Here is a 23,699-nt window from a genome sequence, read left to right as displayed (position 1 = left end):
AGATTCAGTGTTACAAAGGTAAATGACATAAAACCCATCAACGAACCACAGGATACACTTTAAGACCAAGAAGAATATAGGCTTCAGACTATCCAGACATAACAATAAAGGACAAATGGAGTAGAGGAGTATTAAAACCAGGGCTTCCCAGGTGGCGCTAGTGGTAAAGAACCAGCCTGCCATTGCAGGAGACATAAGAGACGTGGGTTTGATCCCTGGGTTGGGAAAATCCCCTGGAGGAGGACATGGAAACCCACTCTAGTATTCTTGACTGGAGAATCCCATGGGGTGGTCCACATGGTCTCAAAGAGTCGGACACGACTGACACAAATTTAGCACACACACACAAGATTAAAACCAAACAGTAATCTTTGATCTTTGCAAAAGGAAATTCGTTCGTTCATTCTCTTATTCATTTACTCATTCACCCAGTAAACATTCTGAATATCTATTCTGTACTAGCATTGGGTAATAATACAATGTATTAACAGCAAGTTGGAAATTGTATTAAAACATAACGAGATAGTACAAGTGGGTATTTTGTCTGGGCCAGAACAGAAAGAGGAGTTAGCTGATATATGAGAGCGGACAACATGCCTGTTAGAGATACTGTAGGCTTTGAGAGTACATCAGCCTTCAACTATCCTATCCTAAGTGCCAGGAACGTTTAGAACAGAAAAACGTGTTCAGGGAATTCCCTGGTAGTCCAGTGGTTGGTATTCCACAATTTCACTGCAGGGGGCCTGCGTTCGATCTCTGATCAAGGAACTAGGATCCCACAAGATGCATAGTAAGACTGAAAAAAACCCACAAAAACTGTTCATCTACAACACCTGAATCGCTTGGGATCCAAGAGCCCTGTAGGAAAGACTTAATCCAGCTACAATTAGAGCCTGGCCATGTTCAAACCTGTCTGATGAACTACAGTGGGGGGAAGGCCTCAAAGGAGGGTAGATTGGACAGAGAGATAACAAACCAGTTGAAAGAAAAACAACTCTGGTCCCCTCCAAGTGAACTGGGGTTCTTCCTTTGTGCCATAAATTCCATCTCTGGGGATATGCTTTATAATGTAACCCTTTTCCAGGGCTATAATGTGGATTCTGAACCCCAGACTTGCTCATTATTTATAGATATTCCCCCTACCCCATGCCAAGAGGCTGCCTGGACTGATTGACTTTCTTTCTTTTTAAAATTATATATGTGAACTTTCAAAGTGAGGGGTTAAAAAAACATATACATATATTTTTTTCTAATAGTCTAAAATTTATTTTAAAGTTCTTTAAAAAAAATATTTATTTGGCTGCGCCAGGTCTCAATTGGGGCACATTGGATCTTTGATTTTTGTTGTGGCATGTGGGATCAAGTTCCTTGACAAGGGATCAAACCCAGGACCTCTGCATTGGGAGCACAGAGTCTTAGCCACTGGACTACCAGAAAAATCCTTGTTTCAAAGTTCTTAAATCCTTTATCTAAGGTGTCAAGAGAATGGAGGATAGAGAGTTTGTGTGGAAACATTTCTGGCTGTGAGTCCTCACCCTTCTTGGGAAAGATGTAATGCTCAAAACAAGTGATTGAAAGAGAGGAGTTCTAGGAGGGTTTGAGGTACCACATCCAACCCATTGCAACTGGGGAGCATAATGACTGGATCCACCTCCTGCTCAGGAAATCTATCAACAAGAGACAAGCCTGTTAACTGCTTTGGTGGCAGACTTAGGAGAGTGCTGCTATATTGGGGTTATCCTACTCTCCCAGAATGCCAGATGTGGACTAAGTAAAAGAGAGCCTCCATAGGCCTATCCTGGGTCCTCTTCAGCAGAGCCTCCTAGAGGAATAAAGGGACTCCAGACATAAGAAGACAAATGACCACTGACAGGAAGAGATGCCTTTGCTAAGAGGAGTGCAGGAGATGGGTCCAGCAGGGAACCCCTGGAGGACCCATAAAAGTTCCCCGTGATGCTTTGTTGATGGACAGGAACAGCTATAAACATCTGCCAAATCCAGAAAGCACAAAGTCAGCTACGATACTAATTCAAAGAAGACTTTTCTGACCCCTTTCTCCATTTTCCTCTCCATGTCAACAGCCTGAGTGACTAAGGTGGGCTAAGGATAACAGAGGGGAAAAGTTGAAAAATAAAACAAAAGCTAATAAACTCTAAATAATTCCCCTCTTTCTCACTGCAACCTAACTGCCTGAAGCAGCGCTGGGGGCACCAAAAGAGTATGACATCTTGTGGGACTTCCCTGATGGTGCAGTGGGTTGGAATCCACCTGCCAATGCAGGGGACACAGGTTCAATCCCTGGTCCAGGAAGATCCCACATGCTTCAGAGCAGCTAAGCCTGTGCACCACAACTACTGAGCCTATGCGCCTAGAACCTGTGCTCTGCAACACGAGAAACCTCCACAATGAGAAGCCTGAGCATCAAAACAAAGAGGAGCCCCTGCTCTCCCCAACAGAGAAAGCCTGGGCAAAGCAACAAAGACCCAGTACAACCAAAATAAATAAATAATTTTTTAAAGAGAATATTGCATCTTGTGTAGATTGTGAACAACTTGCTGCTTTCCATCAGAGTCCATTCATATATCATTAAACAAAATATTGATTAAGCACCCATAATGTGTCAAATCCTATGCTAGACTCTGGGAGAGACTGAAAGAATAATAACACATGGACTCTGCCTAAAGCCTCAGTCCACAGACTCACACGAAGGCTGGTGGGTAATGTATATTTCACAACCTACAGGGTGGTAAATTCTATAAAAAAATGCAGTGGCTAACTTTGTAGAGGTGGTGACATTACAACCTGATTATGAAGGATAAATCTGCTGAGCAGACAAAGATAGGAAGGGTGTTCCAGGTAATGTGCATGAAACGGTGACATGCAAGAGCATGGATTATTGGGGAATACTGGGGGTTTCCTCTGTGCATGCCTCTGGCTGATTCTGCCTCTAGATTGGATCTTAAGAGTCTCCTTGGATTTATAATTAGATAATAATACAGTCCTCTTCATCAAGTGGGTCTCTTCCCCTCGATCCTGACCCTGACTCAGTGGGCAGGTCTCATTCCACTCCTTTCCCTTTTCACTGACCAAGTCAAGCTCTATGTACCCACTCACTCAAGCTTGACATTTCTTTTTTTTTGGCTGCACCAGGTCTTAATTGCAGCATGTGGGATCTTCAGTCTTCATTGCAGCATACAGGATTTTTTAGTTGCAGCATGTGGGATCTATTTCCCTGACCAGGGCTCGAACCGGGGCCCCCTGCATTATGAATGCAGAGTCTTAGCCACTGGACCACCAGGGAAGTCCCAAGCTTGACATTTCTTGATGTGAGTGCCATCTGCTCACCATCATTCAGAGCCTGGGCAGTAAAAGCGTGTACAGGGACAGCTCCCATAGGTCCTTTGCAGGGGACATGGGTTCAATCCCTGGTCTGAGAAGATGCCACAAGTCACAGGGCAACCGAGCCCATGTGCCATATCTACTGAGCCCACATGCCACAACTAGAGAAAGCCTGCACGCAACAGTGAAGACCCAGTCAGCCAAAAATAAATAAATAAAAATTTAAATGAGCCCGTCATTATATTCTAACCTGAGACTCTATCTGCTGCTTCAGGTGATACAGCGATTAAAACTCTAAGAATCTGGACAGGAACCAAGAGGAACATGCCAGGAAGAACACTGGACTTGGAGGCAGACACACTCCCCTGGGTTTGAACTTCTGGGCTCTGCCTTGTGTCTGGAGCAACCCACCTTCCCTCTCTGAGTCTCAAATTCTTTTGCTGGCAATGGGGATAATAACACTTACCTATTAGAGTGAAAAGTGGGAGATATAAGTAGACAAAGGGAAGGAGGAGTGAGAAGAGTCTAGCAAGAATCCGAGGTTTCTGAGCTCAAGAATGGCAATGGTTTCCAGGTCCCTAACTATTAATAGTGGTTACCTCTAGGGAGAGAGATTGGAGAGCGGCCTCTTTTAATTTAACAAACTTTGGTGTTGTCTCAATTTTATTTTTTTACAAAGAGCATGATTCAAGTTTGTAATTAAATATATATTCAGTACAGGTGTTATTCTTCAATAAAAAGGTTTTTTCAAAACTTATTTTGCACAGAAAGTCATCCGGGAGGGACTTCCCTGGTGGTCCAGTGGTTAAGACTTTGCCTTCCAATGCATGGGATATGAATTTGATCTCTGCTAAGCCAATGGCACCCCACTCCAGTACTCGTGCCTGGAAAATCACATGGACAGAGGAGCCTGGTAGGCTGCAGTCTATGGGGCCGCTAAGAGTCGGACACGACTGAACGACTTCACTTTCACTTTTCTCTTTCATGAACTGGAGAAGGAAATGGCAACCCACTCCAGTGTTCTTGCCTGGAGAATCCCAGGGACGGGGCAGCCTGGTGGGCTGCCGTCTATGGGGTCACACAGAGTGGGACACAACTGAGGTGACTTAGCACCAGCAGCAGCAGGGAGTTAAAATCCCATGTGCCTCACGGCCAAAAAACCAAAACATAAAACAGAAGCAATATTGTAACAAATTCAATAAAGATTTTTTTTTAATTTTTAAAAAGAAAGAAACAAAGTTATCCAAGAGACTAATAAAAGTGGTTGTTTCTGAGAACAAATGAAAAAGTGGGGGTCTGAGGTGGGAGGGGGACTTCCTGTGTACTCCCTCATACTATTTGAATTTTTTTCATCATGAGTTTGTGTTACCTTTCTTTCTATTATGCATTAGTTTTTAAATTTCTAAAAATATTTTTAAATACTAAAAAGTTTTAAAATAAACTATTTTAAATAAAGAATAAAATTGAAAATGTATGGTTATTTTGGGCACCACACCCATAACAGGTAAAAATATACATACACCCAGATTAACTACCCTGCAGGGAGTGGGATAAACTGACCTGTTTCCAGATTACAGTATCTGCAGGGAGTGGAATGAATTGATCTGGCTGAAGGGCCCACAGTACTCTGACAAGGTGCAGTTCCTGAGCAGCTCAGCGGGGGGAGCCATTGAGAACTCAGTGGAGGAGAGCCCACAGGGGTGGCAGCTCCAGGGAAGTTGAACCAACACAAACCAGAATGATGATTGCAGGGAGGATTAAGTGGTTCTGCACCTGCTGGGGCTCTCTGGGCTCCCTGGATGGGGATGACCAGGTCCCACAGATTATAAGAAGCACAGATGGAGGGCCCGGGGCCCTTCTCTCAGCCAATCCTTTTCATGTAGAGTGATGCCAGTAAAAATCAATCCTTGTTTGCTGTGGGGAAGAGCACTGGATTCAGAGTCATGTGTTTGAGTTGAGTCCTACCCCGATCATTTTGGGCTGTGTGATCTTGTGTCAATTACTTAATTCCTCTGAGACTCAGTTTTCTTTTTCGTGAAGAAGGAAAATACTAACAACTCTTTTTTTTTTTTTTAAACCATGATTTATGGAGCACCTACTATATGCAGGTCACTGAAAGAAAGGTGCTCTACATGCATAAATACATTTGGCTCTTATAAGCTGTCTGTGAAGCAGATTTTCTTTACTTTCTTTTTTTAAAAGTAAGAAGTGGATTTATTTAGAGAGAAATACACTCCACAAAGTGTGGGCCATCTCAGAAAGGCAAGAGAGGCTGAAGCAGATATTTTTATACTAATTTTTACAGGCAAAGAAACAGATTTAGAGAAGTGATTTTTTAAAAAAAGACAGTAATTATAAGTAACATTTATGTAGTGCTTACTATGCACGAGACACTGTTCTAAGAACTTACAACAAAAATCTGTAATAACTCTGAGGCAAGAATATTATCATTAGCCTCATTTATATATGAGGAAACTGAGGCACAGAAAGATTAAATAACTGGCTTGAGATTACATAGCTCGTAAATTAGGGAGCCAGGACTTGATTGTAGGTAGTCCAGCTCTTAATTGTTATGTTAGACAAATTTCCTGCTGAAAACTGTGCACCCAAATCCCCACTGCACTAAAAATAAAATCCACCCTCTTTTCTCTGGCTCGTGAGGCCATACTTATTGTGGTGCTGGCATGATCTGACCTCATCTCCTATCAGTACCTCTGCACTCTGTTTCAGCAGCACTGGCTTCTCCTGGTTCCTCTGATATGCCAAGCATATTCATGCCTCAGGGCCTTTGAATCTGCTGTTCCTTCCACCAGGAACGGTCTTCCCCCAGAAGATCTCCCTTTGTACTGCTCATTCCCTCACTAAATCTCGAGCTCTGCTCACATATCACCCCCTCAAAGAGACATTCCTATCTAAAATAGACCTCTCGGACTTCCCTGGTGGTCCAGTGGTTAAGAGTCCACCTGCCAATGCAGGGGACATGGGTTCAATCCCTGGTCCAGGAAGATCCCAGTACTGTGGAGCACCTAAGCCTATGCACCACAACTAAGCCCACATGCCTGAAGCCTGTGCTCTGCGACAAGAGAAGCCACCTCAATGAAAAGCCCATGCACCAAAACTAGAGAGTAGCCCTCATTCACCACAATTAGAAGCTAGAGAAAGCCCATGCACAGCAACAAAGACCCAGTGCAGTCAAAAAACTAATAATAATAAATATAATAAAATAGACATCTCTTCGACTCTGCCTAATTTTTCTTCACAGCACTAGAGTTTTCTGAAGCTATACATTTATTTGCTTGTTTTTCTGTCTCTTCCACCAGAATGTGAGCACAGACTTGGGAGTCTTGTCCTTTGTTAGATATCCAGTGCTCAGGCCCAGGAATACATAAATGAATGAAAACCCTAGGTCATCCAATTGGTTCATAGCAGAGCCAGGATGTAAACTGAGTTATCTGATCCGGTAACCCAAGATTTTAGCCACTGAGCTGTGCTGAATTGATTGACTCCAAGAAATAAGAGATTCAGATAGTTTAGTATAAAATAGATAACTAATGAGAACTGACTGTATAGCACTGGGATCTCTACTCAAGGCTCTGCGGTGACCTAAGTGGGAAGGAAATCCAGGAAGAGGGGATATATGTATACATGTAGCTGATTCACTTTGCTGTACTGCAGAAACTAACAGAATGTTGTAAACCAACTATACTCCCTCCCCTCAAAAGAGACACAGGGAGAGAGAGAGAGAGAGAGATTGCTTAAAGAATACAAAGCCACTTTGCAAACTGCTAAGTGCATGAAGAAAGGAAAAGATGATGATGGTAATGCTGATGATTCAGTTCACTATTGGCTCATCTGTGAAATGGGTATAAATAATGCTCTGGCCTGCCAACTTTAAGAGGATGTCTTGTGGAGTGCCCATGAGATGGATGGGGAAACAGGTATAAAAGTTAAAGGCTCTAGACAGTAGAAGGTCATTTCTATGCCAATGGCTTCCCAACATTCCTAGCCTCTACCTCAAGTTGGACATTAATATCACTGACAGGCGAGGGGGAGGTAGGGGGACATGGAGGACCAAGGGACTCTGCATCCCTGTAATTAAACATGTTGGGACTGAAGCGCTGCCAGCAGCAGCATCTGGTTGTAATTACCAGAGGGGACTGAAGTGATTAGTCACCTTTATAGTGAGATCCAGATGGGTCCCCTGGGCTCCTCCCTGGAGAGGAGCAAGCTCAGAATCCCCTTTCCCTGCTCCCACCCCATTTCTGGAGTTCTCTGGTCCTCAAATAATAGGCCTGCTCCAACTCCTCCAATGTCCCCACTTGACTAAAAGCCAAGAAGACCACAATTGCCCCAGCCACTCTTTCATTTCTTATGTTTCTAGAATCCAGGTTAAGAGTCTTTGGTATGGGACTTCCCTAGTGGTTCAGTGGTTAAGAATCTGCCTTGTAATGCAGGGAACATGGGTTCCATGCCTGGTTGGGGAATTAAGATCCCACATGCCATGGAGCAGCAAAGCTAAGATTGGTGCAGTCAAATAAATAAATGTTAAAAAAAAAGATTCTTTGGTATAAAATGTATCAGAACAGGAATCAGACGATCAGTTCAGTTCAGTTGCTCAGTCATGTCCGACTCTTTGCAACCCCGTGAACCGCAGCATGCCAGGCCTCCCTGTCCATCACCAACTCCTGGAGTTCACCCAAACCCATGTCCATCGAGTCAGTGATGCCATCCAACCATCTCATCTTCTGTCATCCCCTTCTCCTCCTGCCCGCAATCTTTCCCATCATCAGGGTCTTTTCAAATGAGTCAGCTGTCCGCATCAGGTGGCCAAAGTATTGGAGTTTCAGCTTCAACATCAGTCCTTCCAATGAACACCCAGGACTGATCTCCTTTAGGATGGACTGGTTGGATCTCCTTGCTGTCCAAGGGACTCTCAAGAGTCTTCTCCAACACCACAGTTCAAAAGCATCAATTCTTCGGCGCTCAGCTTTCTTTATAGTCCAACTCTCACATCCATACATGACCACTGGAAAAACCATAGCCTTGACTAGATGGACCTTTGCTGACAAAATAATGTCTCTGCTTTTGAATATGCTATCTAGGTTGGTCATAACTTTCCTTCCAAGGAGTAAGCGCCTTTTAATTTCGTGGCTGCAATCACATTCTGCAGTGATTTTGGAGCCCAGAAGAATAAAGTCTGACACTGTTTCCACTCTTTCCCCATCTATTTCCCATGAAGTGATGGGACCGGATGCCATGATCTTAGTTTTCTGAATGTTGAGCTTTAAGCCAACTTTTTCACTCTCCTCTTTCACTTTCATCAAGAGGCTCTTTAATTCTTCTTCACTTTCTGCCATAAGGGTGGTGTCATCTGCATATCTGAGGTTATTGATATTTCTCCCGGCAATCTTGATTCCAGCTTGTGCTTCTTCCAGCCCAGGGTTTCTCATGATGTACTCTGCATATAAGTTAAATAAGCAGGGTGACAATATACAGCCTCGACGTACTCCTTTTCCTATTTGGAACCAGTCTGATGTTCCATGTCCAGTTCTAACTGTTGCTTCCTGACCTGCATATAGGTTTCTCAAGAGGCAGGTCAAGTGGTCTGGTATTCCCATCTCTTTCAGAATTTTCCACAGTTTATTGTGATCCACACAGTCAAAGGCTTTGGCATAGTCAAGAAAGCAGAAATAGATGTTTTTCTGGAACTCTCTTACATTTTCGATGATCCAGCAGATGTTGGCAATTAGACATTAAAGGTAATTTAATGTTTCCAAACTTCAATTTCCTCATCTGCAAAATCAGGGTACTGAGAGTGCCTTCATCACAGGTTATTATGAAGATAAATAAGATAAAAATACAGTGGGATACAAAGGCCAGAGTCTAGTTTACTTTAGTACATGGCTCAACAAATAGCAGCTATTATGATTTGCCAGGTACCAGGCTAATCACTTTTTATAATTTATGTAATTGAATCCCCACAAACACCCTGTGAGGTAGGCACTGTCATGATCCCTGATCAGAGTTTCAGAGAGGTTTAGGGGCTTCCAGAGATCACATAGGCTCCCCACTCCAGTACCCTTGCCTGGAAAATCCCATGGATGGAGAAGTCTGGCGGGCTGCAGTCCATGGGGTCACTAAGAGTCGGACACGACTGAGCGACTTCCCTTTCACTTTTCACTTTCATGCATTGGAGAAGGAAATGGCAACCCACTTCAGTGTTCTTGCGTGGAGAATCCCAGGGACGGCAGAGCCTGGTGGGCTGCCATCTCTGGGGTCGCACAGAGTCGGACATGACTAAGCGACTTAGCAGCAGCAGCAGCAGAGATCACATAATGCACTAGACCATAAAGCAGAAGCAGAATTCAAAATCAGGCCTGTTTATCTCGAGCCCTGAGTCCTTATCAAGCCATATTTAGAGACATCTTTTTTTTTTTCCTTTTTTTTTTTTTTTTTTTTTGCTGCACTGCATGGTATGTGGGTTTCCCTGACCAGGGATCAAACCTGCACCCCTTACATGGGAAACATGGAATTTTAACCACTGGACTGCCAAGGAAGTCCCAGGAACAGCTTGATGGTTTGTTTTATTCATCCCTTCATTTATTCACTCACTCAAGCTTACAAAGTACCTAATAAGTGTCAAGACAGAATCTTTCCCTATAGGGAACTCAGGAGTCTGGCAGGGAAAGCACAATATGTCTAAAAGTAACTATACCTGAAAGTAGAAAATTGTGACTTTGGTATATAAGGGCTGGTTAGAAATCCATCCATCCATATGACATGTTGAGAACTCGCTATGTGCTGGGCCCTGTACCCAGGCCTGGGAAAAATTGAAAGATAAATATGGTGTCATCTAGTCATAATCTAATGGGGTAGGCAGGTATGTAAATAAACTATTACTGCCCTAAGGAATTAGGCTATGATTTTTTAAATATGAGAAAAGGACACCGAGTAGAAGAAATGACCTGTGTCTGAGATGGGAGTGGTTTAGAGGCAGAACTGGATGATTTTGTGTGCCAAAGTGGAGACACAAAATGTGTGATGGCAATTCAGAAGTGTGTATTTTCTGGTGGAAGAGGGAAGGCTTCATGGAGGAGAGGGCAGACAAGTTGGCGCTTTTCGATGGGCAGTTTTGGGGGAGGGAGGTGGGACAGAGCAGTCTGGAAGCCAGTTCTAAGGGAATTCTCTAAGGACGGGTTGTGAAGAGGACTGAGACTGCAAGGCTGTGGGGGTGGAAAGGAGAAAGGAATGCCAGAGATGATGGCTTAAGTGGGACAAGTCAAAAGGGAAGCCAAGTGTTGTGAACCTGGGCAACTGGAGGGATAGGAAGGGATTCAGCTCTTCTTCAGGTGAAAGTGTTAGTTCCTTAGCTGTGTCCAACTCTTTCCAATCTCCTGGACTGTAGCCCGCCAAGCTCTGTGCATGGAATTCTTCAGGTAAGAGTACTGGAGTGGGTTGCCATTTCCTTCTCCAAGGGATCTTCCTGACCCAGGGACCGAACCTGGGTCTCCTGCATGGCAGGCAGATTCTTTACCATCTGAACCACCTGGGAAGCCCTCAGCTTTGCCTTTTTAAAAAAAATTTTTATCACTCAATTTTATCTGAATGGAATCATTACCCTTAATTCTTATTTTGTAAGATTTTAAGAAATACTCAATCATTTTCTACAGTATTTAACTTAGAGCTTACGTGTGCATGCTCAGTCTTGTCTGACTCTTTGCAGCCCCATGGACTGTAGCCCACCAGTCTCCTTTGTCCATGGGATTTCCCAGTCAAGAATACTGGAGCGGGTTGCCACTTACTTGACCACCTCAGCTCTTCCTTAAAGCTCCTGCAAAGGAGTATCTGGCGGTGCGTTGATTCTTGGAGATGGGGAGGTGGAGATCTCCTGGCGTTTCTGACCTAGGAGCACCAGATGAAGCTTCAAGAGGCCAAATTATGCAGCTGTGCTCTGAGGATCAGTGAGGATCTGGACATATCACCATGAAAACGTTGGCTGGGCACCTGGACACCCCGGCCGTGAGTTTCATCTTCCTTCCTTCATTGAATGCTTACTGAGCTTCTACTCTGTGCCAGGTGTGCTAGGAAACCAATCTGGTGACCTCAGGGTACAAACAGATCTCTATCAGGCAGGCTCAGAGAATCTAGGGTTAAGAAGGAAGCCTAAAAAATAAATAAAATAAAGGGACTTCTCTGGGAGTCCAATGGTTAAGACTCTGCGCTGCCACTGCTGGGGGCACGGGTTTGATTTCTGGTGGGGGAACAGAGATCCCACATGCCACAAGGCAGGGCTAAAAATTAAAATTAAAGAAAGAAGGAAGCCTACCTGATGACTGCTTCTACCACTTCTATTTCTCTCACAGTCTGTTGCAGTGAAATGTTCAAAAAAGGGGTAATTGGTTCTGTTTGGGGATCTGGGAAGGCTTCCTGGAGGAGGTGAATTTTCAGCTGAAGCTCTCAGGATAAGAGGAGCTTCCTCCTGTCGTGGGAGTAAAAGGAGGATGTTCTAGGTAAAGGGAACAGTTTCCCCCGCTGAGCCAGCTGGAGTTCAGACTTCTTCCAGAGCTACTAATACCAGAAAAGCACTGTGTGGGAAATCATTTTTTCTGCCTCCTGCAGGGGCCGCTGCTGCCCCAGGCTGGGGCTGCCACCTCTGGGACTCAGCCAGTCTCTCACAACAAAACTGAGCCTGTCTTTGCTGGGGTGGCGGTGAGGTATAGACACTCTGGATGTGTCTCCGTCCAAAGAGTGGGCTCGGGGGCGCCCCCCAAATCCTGGAGAAACCATCTGAGCTCAGTCAATGGCATTTGGGGGAGGGGTGTGGTGGGTACCGATATTTTTCTGGCTCTAGGTCACCACAAGTTTATTAAAATAAAAGAAACTGTGGGTGAATTCTGCCATCTGTGCTGCCCTCCCCCACCCCCCACACACCAACAACAGAACAGGTCCCAGACTAGATGCGAAGGTTGCTTTAAAAACACCCCAAGGACTTAACTGAAAACCACACTCTCATGCCTCTAGGGTTTGAGATCTTTGAATCCATTCCTTAGCATCTCTCCTTGGGAAGGTGGGGTGGGCCGTGATGTGGAGGTGAAGACCCCAGAGTCTGCTCCATGGGACTGAAAGTCTCCCCCACCCACCCCGCTCCACTCTAGAATCCCCCCACGGGGCTCTGTGCCAAGAGCCCCCGTGAGCCATGGCCTCAGAGGGCAGCGGTGATTTTTTTCACATAAATATATCGCACTTAAATGAGTTTAGACAGCATGACATCAGAGAGTAATTAAATTGGTTTGGGTTGGAATTCCGTTTCCAATTCCTGAGTTCAGGTTTGTAAAAGATTTTTCTGAGCACCTGCAGGCTTGTGTGTGTGTGTGTGTGTATGTGTGTGTGTGTGCGCGCGCGCGAGTGTGTGTAAGTATTTTCACTGGAAAGGATTCAAAAGTTAGCAGCATTACGCCATTCTTCCTTCTTGGAAAAATCCCTGAGCCTTATACAAGCCTCCTTCAGGCCCTCAGTCAGTTGTGCAGGAGAAAGGGGGCGGTCGGCTTTCTCCTTTCAAGAACGAGTTATTTTCAGCTGCTGACTGGAGACGGTGCACGTCTGGATAGGAGAGCATTTCCACTATGGGACTGGATACAAACACACACCCGGCAGACTTCAAGAGTCTCAGACTGAGGAGAAAGCCCTTCCTTCTGCTGCTACTGCTGCTGCCGCTGCTTTTGAGGGTCCGCTCCTTTCATGGTTTTTCCTGCCAAACCAGAGGCACCTTCGCTACTGCCGCTGTTCTCTTGGGCATCATTCAGCGGCTGGCCAGAGGATGAGACTCCCCAAACTCCTCACTCTCTTGCTTTGGCACCTGGCTTGGCTGGACCTGGAATTCATCTGCACTGTGTTGGGTGCCCCTGACTTGGGCCAGAGACCCCAGGGGGCCAGGCCAGGACTGGCCAAAGCAGAAGCCAAGGAGAGACCCCCTCTGGCCCAGAACATCTTCAGGCCAGGGGGTCACAGCTACGGTGGGGGGGCCACCAATGCCAGGGCCAAGGGGGGCACCGGGCAGACAGGAGGCCTGACACAGCCCAAGAAGGATGAACCCAAAAAGCTGCCCCCCAGATCGGGTGGCCCTGAACCCAAGCCAGGACACCCTCCCCAGACAAGGCAGGGGGCCACGCGGACGGTGACCCCAAAAGGACAGCTTCCTGGGGGGAAGGCACCCTCAAAGGCAGGCTCTGTCCCCAGTCCCTTCCTGCTGAAGAAGGCCAGGGAGCCTGGGTCCCCGCGTGAGCCCAAGGAGCCGTTCCGCCCGCCCCCCATCACGCCCCACGAGTACATGCTCTCGCTGTACAGGACGCTGTCCGATGCTGACAGAAAGGGAGGCAACAGCAGCGTGAAGTTGGAGGCTGGCCTGGCCAACACCATCACCAGCTTTATTGACAAAGGGCAAGGTGAGGGGGCGGGGTGGCTGGGGCACGGCTCAGAGGGAGGGGCATCTGCATGCATGGAGGGGGCTTTAGAGCCCAGACACTGCACTGGGGGGAGATGGTGTGTGCTTCTGGCCCAGGGTGGTATCTGGGATTAACCTCACTCACACCAGGTCCCAGGCTGCTGGCATGTCAGAGCCAGAGGGCACCTGGGGATCCCCAAGTGCAATTCCTGCAAGATGTGGAGGGGGTTCCTGAAGCCTGGAAAGGAGACAAGCCCTTCTGGTTGGTGGCAGAATTGAGGACCAGCCTCTTAAACTCTTAATTACCAGGCCACACTCTGTTCTTATTGAGTTGGTCAGACTTTCTAGGCTGCATGGGGTTGTAGGTTTTCTTGGATGGCAGAGAGAGAAATGAATCTCAGATGCCCATGGTTCTGCCACTTTCCCTTCAGGCAAGGGGGCAGAGAAGGTAAGATAGGTGAAGGCAGGAAATGAGGCATCTTGGAGTCATGGAATGATCTTCAGATATATGGGGTGGGGTGGACAACAGACCTAGGGTCTAACTCACAGTGTGACCTTGGGAAAGCCCCCTCTCCCTCTGGGGTCTCAGTTTTCCCATCAGTACAACTCTATGGAGGTTGGATGTGGTGACTTCTGAGAGCCCTTCCAATATGAAAACCTTATGTCCTGTCCTAGACACAGATCATTTTTATCATGAACCCAGGAGACAATCTGCCCTCCTAGCATCACTGTCTTGGCTTGTCCCCTCAACTTGCCATGTGATTTCAACAAGTCCTTTCCGCTCTCAGGGCCTGAGTTTATCCATAAGAGTGAAGAAGGAGGTTGACCTGATGGCTAGGGTTGCTGGAGGCTCGTATGCTCTGGTTCTGGGAGTCTTGGGACTTTGGCTGGCAGGGTGGGGGAGGGGTCAGAGAGGGGAAGAGGCTCCTCATTAGAGCTGGCGGGTGGGGGAGTGACAGAGGGCGGGGGAGGCACAGAGGCAGCGGGTCTGCTGAGGTGGGGGAGGTGGTCTGGCTGCCTGCCCAGCCAGAGAAAGCTGTGACCCCTCGGGGAATCATAAAGTAAGTCCTTGTGCCCCCCAGCTCTAAGGGAGCTTGGAGGGGGAGAGATGGGGAGTTTAAAGGCCTAATTAGTCACCTTCTAGAGCAATATTATGAATGCTTCCCAATGGCAAATTGGTATTTAGGAAGGAGGGCGTGCTGATTCAGACATACCACTGAGCTTCTTGTATACACGCAGAGCCTTATGTTTGTAAATACATGGTGAATCGCATACACACACACATACACAATGTGCACACGCACACCTGACATATACACACAGAACTTTCTTACATATATACAGACACATATATTGGGTTGGCCAAAAAGTTTTTTTTGTGTTTTCTGTACCATTTAATAGAAGAAATCGAAAGAACTTTTTGGCCAACCCAATACATACATACCCTTCAAACAGTCACACAAGCGCAATCATACACGCATGTAACCTGTCACTCAAATAGGCGTTGCTTTCCATACTCACGTGTGGACCCAGTCATACATATACACACACAAACTGTCATTCACACACACACTCACCCACCAAGCAGAGTAAGAAGCATACACCACAAATCATTAGACTAGCCAGGAACATTGGATCATAGACGAGTTTGGTCATTAACTCGCTGTGTGACCTTAGGCAAGTCACTCTCCCTCTCTGTGCTTCATCTGTGAAACAAGAGCACTAAGATCTTCTTTAAGGCATAGTATAGTAGAAGCAGCCCAGGATCAGGCATAACAAGTTCTAGGCTGGAGTTCCAACCGTGCTTTTTGCCAGCTGGGTGACCTTGAGCAAGTTACCTAACTTCTCTGAGCCTCAGGTGCCTCCTCTGGAAAAACAGAGCAGGTCATTATAATGATCACCCTGCCTCTCTTACCAAAGAGATATCATATTGGATAGCAAATGGGAGAGAGACAGGCAGGAGGCAGTTCTAAGGCTGACGGACCTCTGCTATGCGTGTCATTGACATAGACACCCAGAATCACTCAAATCCTCCACAGTCACATCTATAGGTGAACAGCCCTATTTGGTTGACTGTGTGGGAAGCTTCCTTATTTTGGAAAAGGCTCTCCATGATTTGGGTCTTGGCCTCTGTTGAAGTGGGGAAGAGGTTAAAGAGAGCTCTCTTGGGGGAGAAGAGCTGTGGCCCTCCCCTAGGCTGTGTGGTGACTGGCTCCCTTGGTGAGGCTGTGGGCAATGACTTCTGGGTGTTCTCTCTAGATGACCGAGGTCCCGCAGTCAGGAAGCAGAGGTACGTGTTTGACATTAGTGCCCTGGAGAAGGATGGGCTACTAGGGGCCGAGCTGCGGATCTTGCGGAAGAAGCCCTTGGATGCGGCCAAGCCAGTGGCCCCCGGTAGCGGGCGGGCTGCCCAGCTGAAGCTGTCCAGTTGCCCCAGCGGCCGGCAGCCGGCAGCCTTGCTGGATGTGCGTTCCGTGCCAGGCCTGGACGGCTCTGGCTGGGAGGTGTTCGACATCTGGAAGCTCTTCCGAAACTTTAAGAACTCAGCCCAGCTGTGCTTGGAGCTGGAGGCCTGGGAACGGGGCCGGGCCATGGACCTCCGTGGCCTGGGCTTTGACCGCGCCGCCCGGCAGGTCCACGAGAAAGCCCTGTTCCTGGTGTTTGGCCGCACCAAGAAACGGGACCTGTTCTTCAATGAGATCAAGGCCCGCTCCGGCCAGGATGATAAGACCGTGTATGAGTACCTGTTCAGCCAGCGGCGAAAGCGGCGGGCCCCCCTGGCCACGCGCCAGGGCAAGCGGCCTAGCAAGAACCCCAAGGCCCGCTGCAGTCGGAAGGCGCTGCATGTCAACTTCAAGGACATGGGCTGGGATGACTGGATTATCGCGCCCCTGGAGTACGAGGCTTTCCACTGCGAGGGGCTGTGTGAGTTCCCCTTGCGCTCCCACCTGGAGCCCACGAACCACGCGGTCATCCAGACCCTGATGAACTCCATGGACCCTGAGTCCACACCGCCCACCTGCTGTGTGCCCACGAGGCTGAGTCCCATCAGTATCCTGTTCATCGACTCGGCCAACAACGTGGTCTATAAGCAGTATGAGGACATGGTCGTGGAGTCTTGTGGCTGCAGGTAGCAACACTGGCCTCTGTCTTCCCGGGCGGCACGTCCCCAGGATGCTGGTCACCAGAGCCCCTCCCTGCACTCCTGGAATCACAGGGGGATCCAGAAGCTACAGCCAGGAGCATCTACGCAGCCCCCGTGAAAGGGGATGCCAACAGCCTTGCTCAGTTGCTAAAGATCCCTTTCTATCCACAAGTCCCCCTGCCTGGGGATTTTTGCCTTCTGCTTCTCTGATTGGCAGACACAGGCCCAGGGAGACAGACTTGGAATGGGACTGAGACCCAGGGGACCTTGTTTTCCAATGAGACTCAGCCCATGACCTCTCCTTTCCTGGGCCTTCTTGACCTTGGCACTCTCTAGGGAGGCCTCTCCTTGGGAGACCCACAGGTGCCATCTCCCCCTTGTACCTGGTGACTTTCTGCCCCTGGAGGCAGATGGATGCTAATTAGGCAGGGGTGGGAAAGAAGGGGAGCGGGCTTGGGCAGGGTGAGGAGTGGGAGGCTATTAGACTGTTAGACTTAAATGTACATTGATGAGATAAAAAGCAAAACTGTGCCTAAAACTGTGGCAGATTTCTTGTCTACCCTTGGGGACCCAGCGACCCTTCAAAGAAGACTGACCCAGAGAGGGGACGTGGGCTGCCTGAAGCAGAATGGGACACAGAGCACAGGCTGAGCTGGGCCAGGGTTTCACCTCTCACCCTATTCCCGATGTTCGCCGAGAGCTCTGTCTACTCCGCTGGGGCCTGGCAACAGAGGCCGGTTTCTGCCGGGTTTCCTTTTCGACATTCCTTAGTCAAGTTTGTTGTCTCCAAAATGAATCCCTAAGTGGGAGGGAACTTGAGGATTTAATTTCCACTAAAATCATCCCCATTTCATACTCACCCTCCAGCTCATACTCAGAATCCACTGGTCACCAGTTAAAGGGGCCCTCGACCTCCTCTTCACCTATTGGGGCATCTCCTTTGTCACTGATCACTATTCCTCACGTGATCTTGCCTGCGGCCCTGCTACCCTCCAGCTTGGCACCCCCTCCACCCCTTTACCCCAGCTCTAGAAACAACTGGAACCCCTCCCCTTTCCACTATACAGGATATAGATACATAATTATCCATTAGACAAGTAAGCTCCCCATTGACCTTACCGACCTTAGACAGACCAATGCCAGACACAGCCTGACAGTGTTTCCTTCTGGGGCCTGGCCCAGAGTCAAGACCCACTTCTCTCCTCCACTAGAACCTTTGGGGAGGAGCAAGGCATGAACTCTTGGGAGGGGAGCAGGGCCCTCTGGTAGGGAAATGTGGGCACCTGAGTCCTCATTCTCAGGGCTTGGGACCAGGTTCTGCCTGGCTGAGGAGGGGGAGGACCAGAAGAGGAGAACCCAGGCTTCTGCTTCCCACCCAGGGGGCCTCAAAATTTTCCCCACCCCTCTCCAGCTGGGGCTTTGATTCCCAGGGCTCCTAGCCAAAGCTGTTTCAACAGTAAGGATGCTTGCCCAGCTCTGGGCAGATCCTGTGTCCCTTCCCTCAAGGCCTGAAACTTGGGTTGACAGATCCTGAAGCAAGAGCCCAGGGCGGGGGATGAGGGGGTGGGTAGTGTACCTTCGAGCTGCCTCCCTGGCTTGGAGGCCATTCCCTGTCCCTGAGAGGCCAGCCTGAGCCTGGAGCCTAGCCCTCCCTGGCTGGGTTTCGTTGTGTTTGGCTGGGGGGCAGGCCTGCAAGCTCTGGAAGTAAACAAAGGAGCTGCCACGGCAGACAGAGTTCTGGTGTATGTGAGAGGAGAGTGAGCCTGGAAAGGAGGTGCCAGGGAGGCCACGCGGTGGGCTGGGGACACAGAGAGAGCAGTGTAGAAGCAAGGTGGCTGGACACTCAAGGACAGAGAGGCAGGGCCCTGATTTCCAAGACAGTACATCCCTAGTTTCTTGGAAAGTCTAAAAGATCAGAGGTCTTTCTGCCTTACCCCTATCAGAGAGGCTCATGGCATCTCAGCCATGGTACTCTTCCTGCTGAAGGCCTGGGCATTGATTTGACTGTTGTGGCCCTGGCTTGATACCCTGGGAGCTTCCTCTCCCACCTCCACCTGTCCTATAATTCTCTTCCACAAAAGAACCAATCAGCCTGTGTACATTTCCCAACTACACTGCTGTTCAGTCATTCAGTCGTGTCTGACTCTGCGACCCCGTGGACAGCAGCACACCAGGTTTCCCTGTCCTTTATCATCTCTCAGAGCTTGTGCAAATTCATGTCCATTGAGTCGATGATGCCATCCAACCATCTCATCCTCTGTTGCCCCCTTCTCTTCCTGCCTTCAATTTTTCCCAGCATCAGGGTCTTTTCCAGTAAGTCAGGTCTTCGCATCAGGTGGCCAAAGTATTGGAGCTTCAGCTTCAGCATCAGTCCTTCCAATGAATATTCAGGATTGATTCCTTTAGGATTGACTGGTTTGATCTCCTTGCAGCCCAAGGGACTCTCAAGAGTCAACACCAGAGTTCAAAAGCATCAATTCTTCGACACTCAGCCTTCTTTATGGTCCAGCTCTCACATCCATACATGACTATTGGAAAAACCGTAATTTTGACTATATGGGCCTTTGTTGGCAAAGTAATGTCTCTGCTTTTTAAAATGCTGTCTAGGTGTGTCATAGTTTTTCTTTCAAGAAGCAAGTGTCTTTTAATTTCATGGCTGCAGTCACCATCTGCCGTGATTTTGGAGCCTGAGAAAATAAAGTCTGTCACTGTTTCCATTGTTTCCCCATCTATTCGCCATGTAATGATGGGACTGAATGTTATGAGGAGCCAATCAGAGATAACTGTGGGTGGGAACAGCCCTTCCATCCTAATCTGATTTATTGAACTGCCTCCTTGGACGTTTATGGCCACCAGGCACCCACCTCGAGTCCCAGTCATAACAGGCTGCATACTTGTATAGGATATTCTCGAGCCAAGGGGTACAAGAATTATATCATTCTTTAGAGTTCACAAATACTCTGAGTCATGCTGTGGCAGCACTGATGGGCTCAAAGGGCAGCCCAGTTTCAAATTTCAAGATGTTGTCACTTCAAGTTACAGGCCTTGGGCAAGTAGCCTAATTCCACCAACCTTGATTTCCTCTTTGGTGAAAAAGAAAAGAGAGGGGAAGGGTAAAACAATATACCTGTTTCATAGGGCTGTTAGGATACGAAAGACACTCAACACAGCTGGCACCGAGGTGGGATGCCACAAATATCAGCTGTTATCATAAGTGTGCCTCAGACAGTCTTGTGAAGCAGGCAGGGCAAAGAATATTACTCCTTATGCTCAGTTGTTCATTCGTGTCTGGCTCTTTGCAACCCCATAGACTGTAGCCTGCCAGGCTCCTCTGTCCATGGGATTTTTCAGGCAAGAACACTGAACAGGTTGCCATTTTCTACTCCAGAGGATCTTCCTGACCCAAGGATCAAATCTGCATCTCTTGTGTCGCCTGCATTGGCAGGCGAATTCTTTACCATTGTGCCATCTGGGAAGCCCCCGTACTGCACTTGATCTTAGCCACCTCCATTTTTACAGAGGAGAAACTGACAAACCAGAGAAGTAACTGCAGGTCTCTGTATACTTTGCATCATTCTTGCTACTTTTCTGGACATCCAGTTCCACTGACCCTGGTCTTGGAAATTAATTGGATTATCTTCCTGGGATTTGGCTTCCTGGTCTTAAACGTATCTCCTTAGGGACATATCTTGCTGTTAGTTCCTAGGGAGAAATAGCTAAGCATATAGCTTAGGACAGGGAAAATGGAAAGCCCATAGGGGAGGAAAGAGATGAGACCCCCAGCCCTCTGATGCCATTTCTTGGCTCTTTCCACATCCCTGTGCCACAGGGCCACAACAAGCTGGAGAATCAGCTTTTCTAAGGCTTGGAACACACGACCTTGGGAAGTCTGAGACTTCACTCAGCCTCACAATTGGTTCCTCTGATTGGAATATGGATGTGAGGAAGCAGAGTAGTCATATACAGTAGGAGTCAGGCTGATCTGGGTTCCAGTTCTGGTTTTACCACTTTCCAGCTGGATGACTTTGAGCAAGCTATTTAACTTCTCTGAGCCTCAGTTTTTCTAACCATAAAAGAAGGATAATAATATCAAATTTAGGGGGCTTCCCTAGTGGCTCAGTGGTAAAGAATCTGCCTGTCAATGCAGAAGACACTGGTTTGATCCCTGGTCCAGGAGGATCCCACATGCTGTGGAACAACTAAGCCTGTACACCACAACTATTGAGTCTGCACTCTGGAGCCTGGGAGCTACAACTATTGAAGCCCTTGCTCTCTAAAGTCTGTACTCTGAAATAAGAGACGCCACCACAATGAGAAGCCCGGAGGCATCATAACTAGAGAGTAGCCTCCACTTGCTGCAACTAGGGAAAAGCCCGTGCAGCAATGAAGACCCAGGACAGCCAAAAATAAATAAAATTATTTTTTAAAATATCAAATTTTATGGGCCTTGGATTCAGGAAAGGGGCTATTCATTCATTCCATACATCTTTGATCCATCTATTCATTTATTAACCAATAAATATTTATTGAGGGTCTGCTGTGACCCAAAACTGTGCTCAGTGTTGGGATAATAATAACAACTACAACGTTTATTGAGGGTTTATTATGTACCAAGTACTGTTCTTAGCACTTTACATGAAATCTCTTATCATGCCCTCAAGTTCCATGCATGAATGAAAGATAAAGATCCCAAAGGATACTAGAATGGTAAGATAATATACTGAATCAAAGGAAATGAAATAGACAGAGGGAAAAGTCAAGTTATGCATCACAATGCATGAAACCAACGGTACATGTACAAGAACCGAAATGTGATCTCACAGTTTCTGACGGGAAAGAGACAGTGCGGTAGGTAGCCATGAATTCAGTAGAATCAGCTGAATATAATGTGGGTGCCTAAGTGCAAATACAAGTGTGGGCTTCATTAATAGACATGCACTGTACAAAACCCAAGGGAACTGTGGTTCTGCTCTGTTAGCAGGACTTGGGGAGTGTTGGGATGGTTAGTGTGAGGGAGAAGCAGAGTCAAGGATGAATCCTGTGGTTTTTAGCTCGGGAAACTGAGGGGATGGTGTGCCACTCAACAACAATGAAAAGAAAGAATACAGAAGGAGGAACAGATTTTGAGAGGAAGATAATGGGGTCAGTTTTGAACATGTCAAGTTTGAAGAAATTTTACGAGGTTGGCTTTAAAATAGCCATTGGAAAAAGAGCAATTCTTCCATGAAATGATATGTAGAAGAAAGGACATATGTATGTGATATACGCAGGTTTGTGAGCTGGGTGGTAGGAAGCTGAGTTTCTTTCTGTTGGCTTCTAATTTTTATTTCCTCTGTGAAGCAGGAGGTGAGGCCAATTGTTTACAGACAATAGGAAGGGGTCAGAGTCAAGAAATGTGAAACAAGTTCCTGGTATGGGTTAAATGGTGTCCCTCAAAAAAATATGTTAAGTGGGACTTCCCAGTGGTCCAGTGGTTAAGACTGCACACCCCCAAGGCAGGGAGCTCGGGTCTGATCCCTGGTTGGGGAACTAAGATTCCATGTGTCATGCGTCAAGACTGAAAAAATTTTAAATATATGTTAAAGTCCAACCTCCCTGTTCCTAATACGTGAATATAACCTTATCTGGAAAAAGGATCGTCACAGATGTAATCAAGTTAAGATCATCAGGGTGGGCTCTAATCCAATATGACTGGAGTACTTATAAGATGTGGGGCTTCCCTGGTGGCTCAGTGATAAAAGAATCCTCCTGAAATGCAGGAGATGTGGATTCTATCCCTGGGTCGGGAAGATCCCCTGGAGGAGGAAATGACAACCCCCTCCAGTATCCTTGCCTGGAAAATCCCATGGACAATGGAGCCTGGAGGGCTACAGTCCATATGGGTCACAAGAGTTGGACACAACTGAGCAGGCATGCATGCATTTACAAGATGAGGAGAGTCACAGAGACAGGAACAGAAGAAAGCCATGTGATGACAGAGGCACAGATTAGAGTTTTGCAAGCTGTAAACCAAGAAACACCAAGGATCCAGAGTTCCCTGATGGCCTGGTGGTTAGGATTTGGTGTTTTCACTGCAGAGGCTTAGGTTCATTGGATCCCTGGTTGGAGACTGTCGGGCATGCGGTGCAGTGCAGCCAAAATATAAAAACAAACACCTGCCCCCCCAAAAAAAAAACCCACCAAGGATTTATAGCAATGACCAGCAGCTAGGAAGAGGCAAGGTAAGATTCCCTAGAGCTTTCAGATAGAATGTGGTCCTGCCAACACCTTGATTTTGGACTCCTAGGCTCCAGAACTGGGAGACAATACATTTCCATTGTTTTAAGCCACTTGGTGTGTGTGTTGTTTGCTATGGCAGCCTTAGGAATCTAATACAGTGTTATTAATAAACTAGTTTTGGAGAAGAGAGCAGAGTTAAGCATAATAAAGGTTGGTATCCATATTTGGTGGTATCAATAGGCTCTTTGCATGGTTTTCTCCAGTAGAACTTAATAATCTAGATGCAGGCATGGAACAAATGGACAATTAGAGGCAGGAAGTCTCTCTAGATGGGGTGGGGAGAAAGACTTTTGAGCAAGGGAGTTACACTGACAAGAGACAATTAGGCAATTCAATTGACAAGACTGTATGATGTAAGCTAGACAGGAGGAAAGGGGAGAAAGTTGACAGACAACTGTGTAAAGAGGAGAGATAAAAAGCCTGGAGGTCTCAGTGGGGTAGAATGACAAATGTACTAGGAATGAATGGATGCTTAAAGAATAGGATGATGAGAGA

General features: G+C 47.2%; 1 protein-coding gene and 1 non-coding gene across 2 annotated transcripts; one reads left to right on the top strand and one right to left on the bottom strand.

The window, feature by feature from the left end:
* Positions 1 to 3,228: 3,228 nt before the first annotated feature.
* Positions 3,229 to 3,301, bottom strand: TRNAM-CAU (transfer RNA methionine (anticodon CAU)). Its single transcript has one exon. It is a non-coding gene; the product is annotated as a tRNA-Met (tRNA).
* Positions 3,302 to 12,581: 9,280 nt separating this feature from the next.
* Positions 12,582 to 18,437, top strand: GDF5 (growth differentiation factor 5). Its single transcript, XM_061437384.1, has 2 exons — positions 12,582 to 13,781; positions 16,040 to 18,437. Exons 1-2 carry the CDS (start codon positions 13,157 to 13,159, stop codon positions 16,912 to 16,914), a joined length of 1,500 nt encoding a protein of 499 aa, XP_061293368.1. The 5' UTR covers positions 12,582 to 13,156; the 3' UTR covers positions 16,915 to 18,437.
* The last annotated feature ends 5,262 nt before the right edge of the window (positions 18,438 to 23,699 follow it).

The sequence above is a fragment of the Bos javanicus genome, chromosome 13 (genome assembly GCF_032452875.1).
Source record: "Bos javanicus breed banteng chromosome 13, ARS-OSU_banteng_1.0, whole genome shotgun sequence".
NCBI lineage: Eukaryota > Metazoa > Chordata > Mammalia > Artiodactyla > Bovidae > Bos > Bos javanicus.
Note: the sequence above shows the minus strand (reverse complement) of the source record. Positions and strands in the feature narration are given on the sequence as shown.

Coding starts and splice junctions, on each gene's coding strand:
- GDF5 (XM_061437384.1), top strand. CDS start 13,157: ATGAGACTCCCCAAACTCCTCACTCTCTTGCTTTGGCACCTGGCTTGG. Junction 13,782..16,039: donor CTTTATTGACAAAGGGCAAG/GTGAGGGGGCGG, acceptor TGTTCTCTCTAG/ATGACCGAGGTCCCGCAGTC.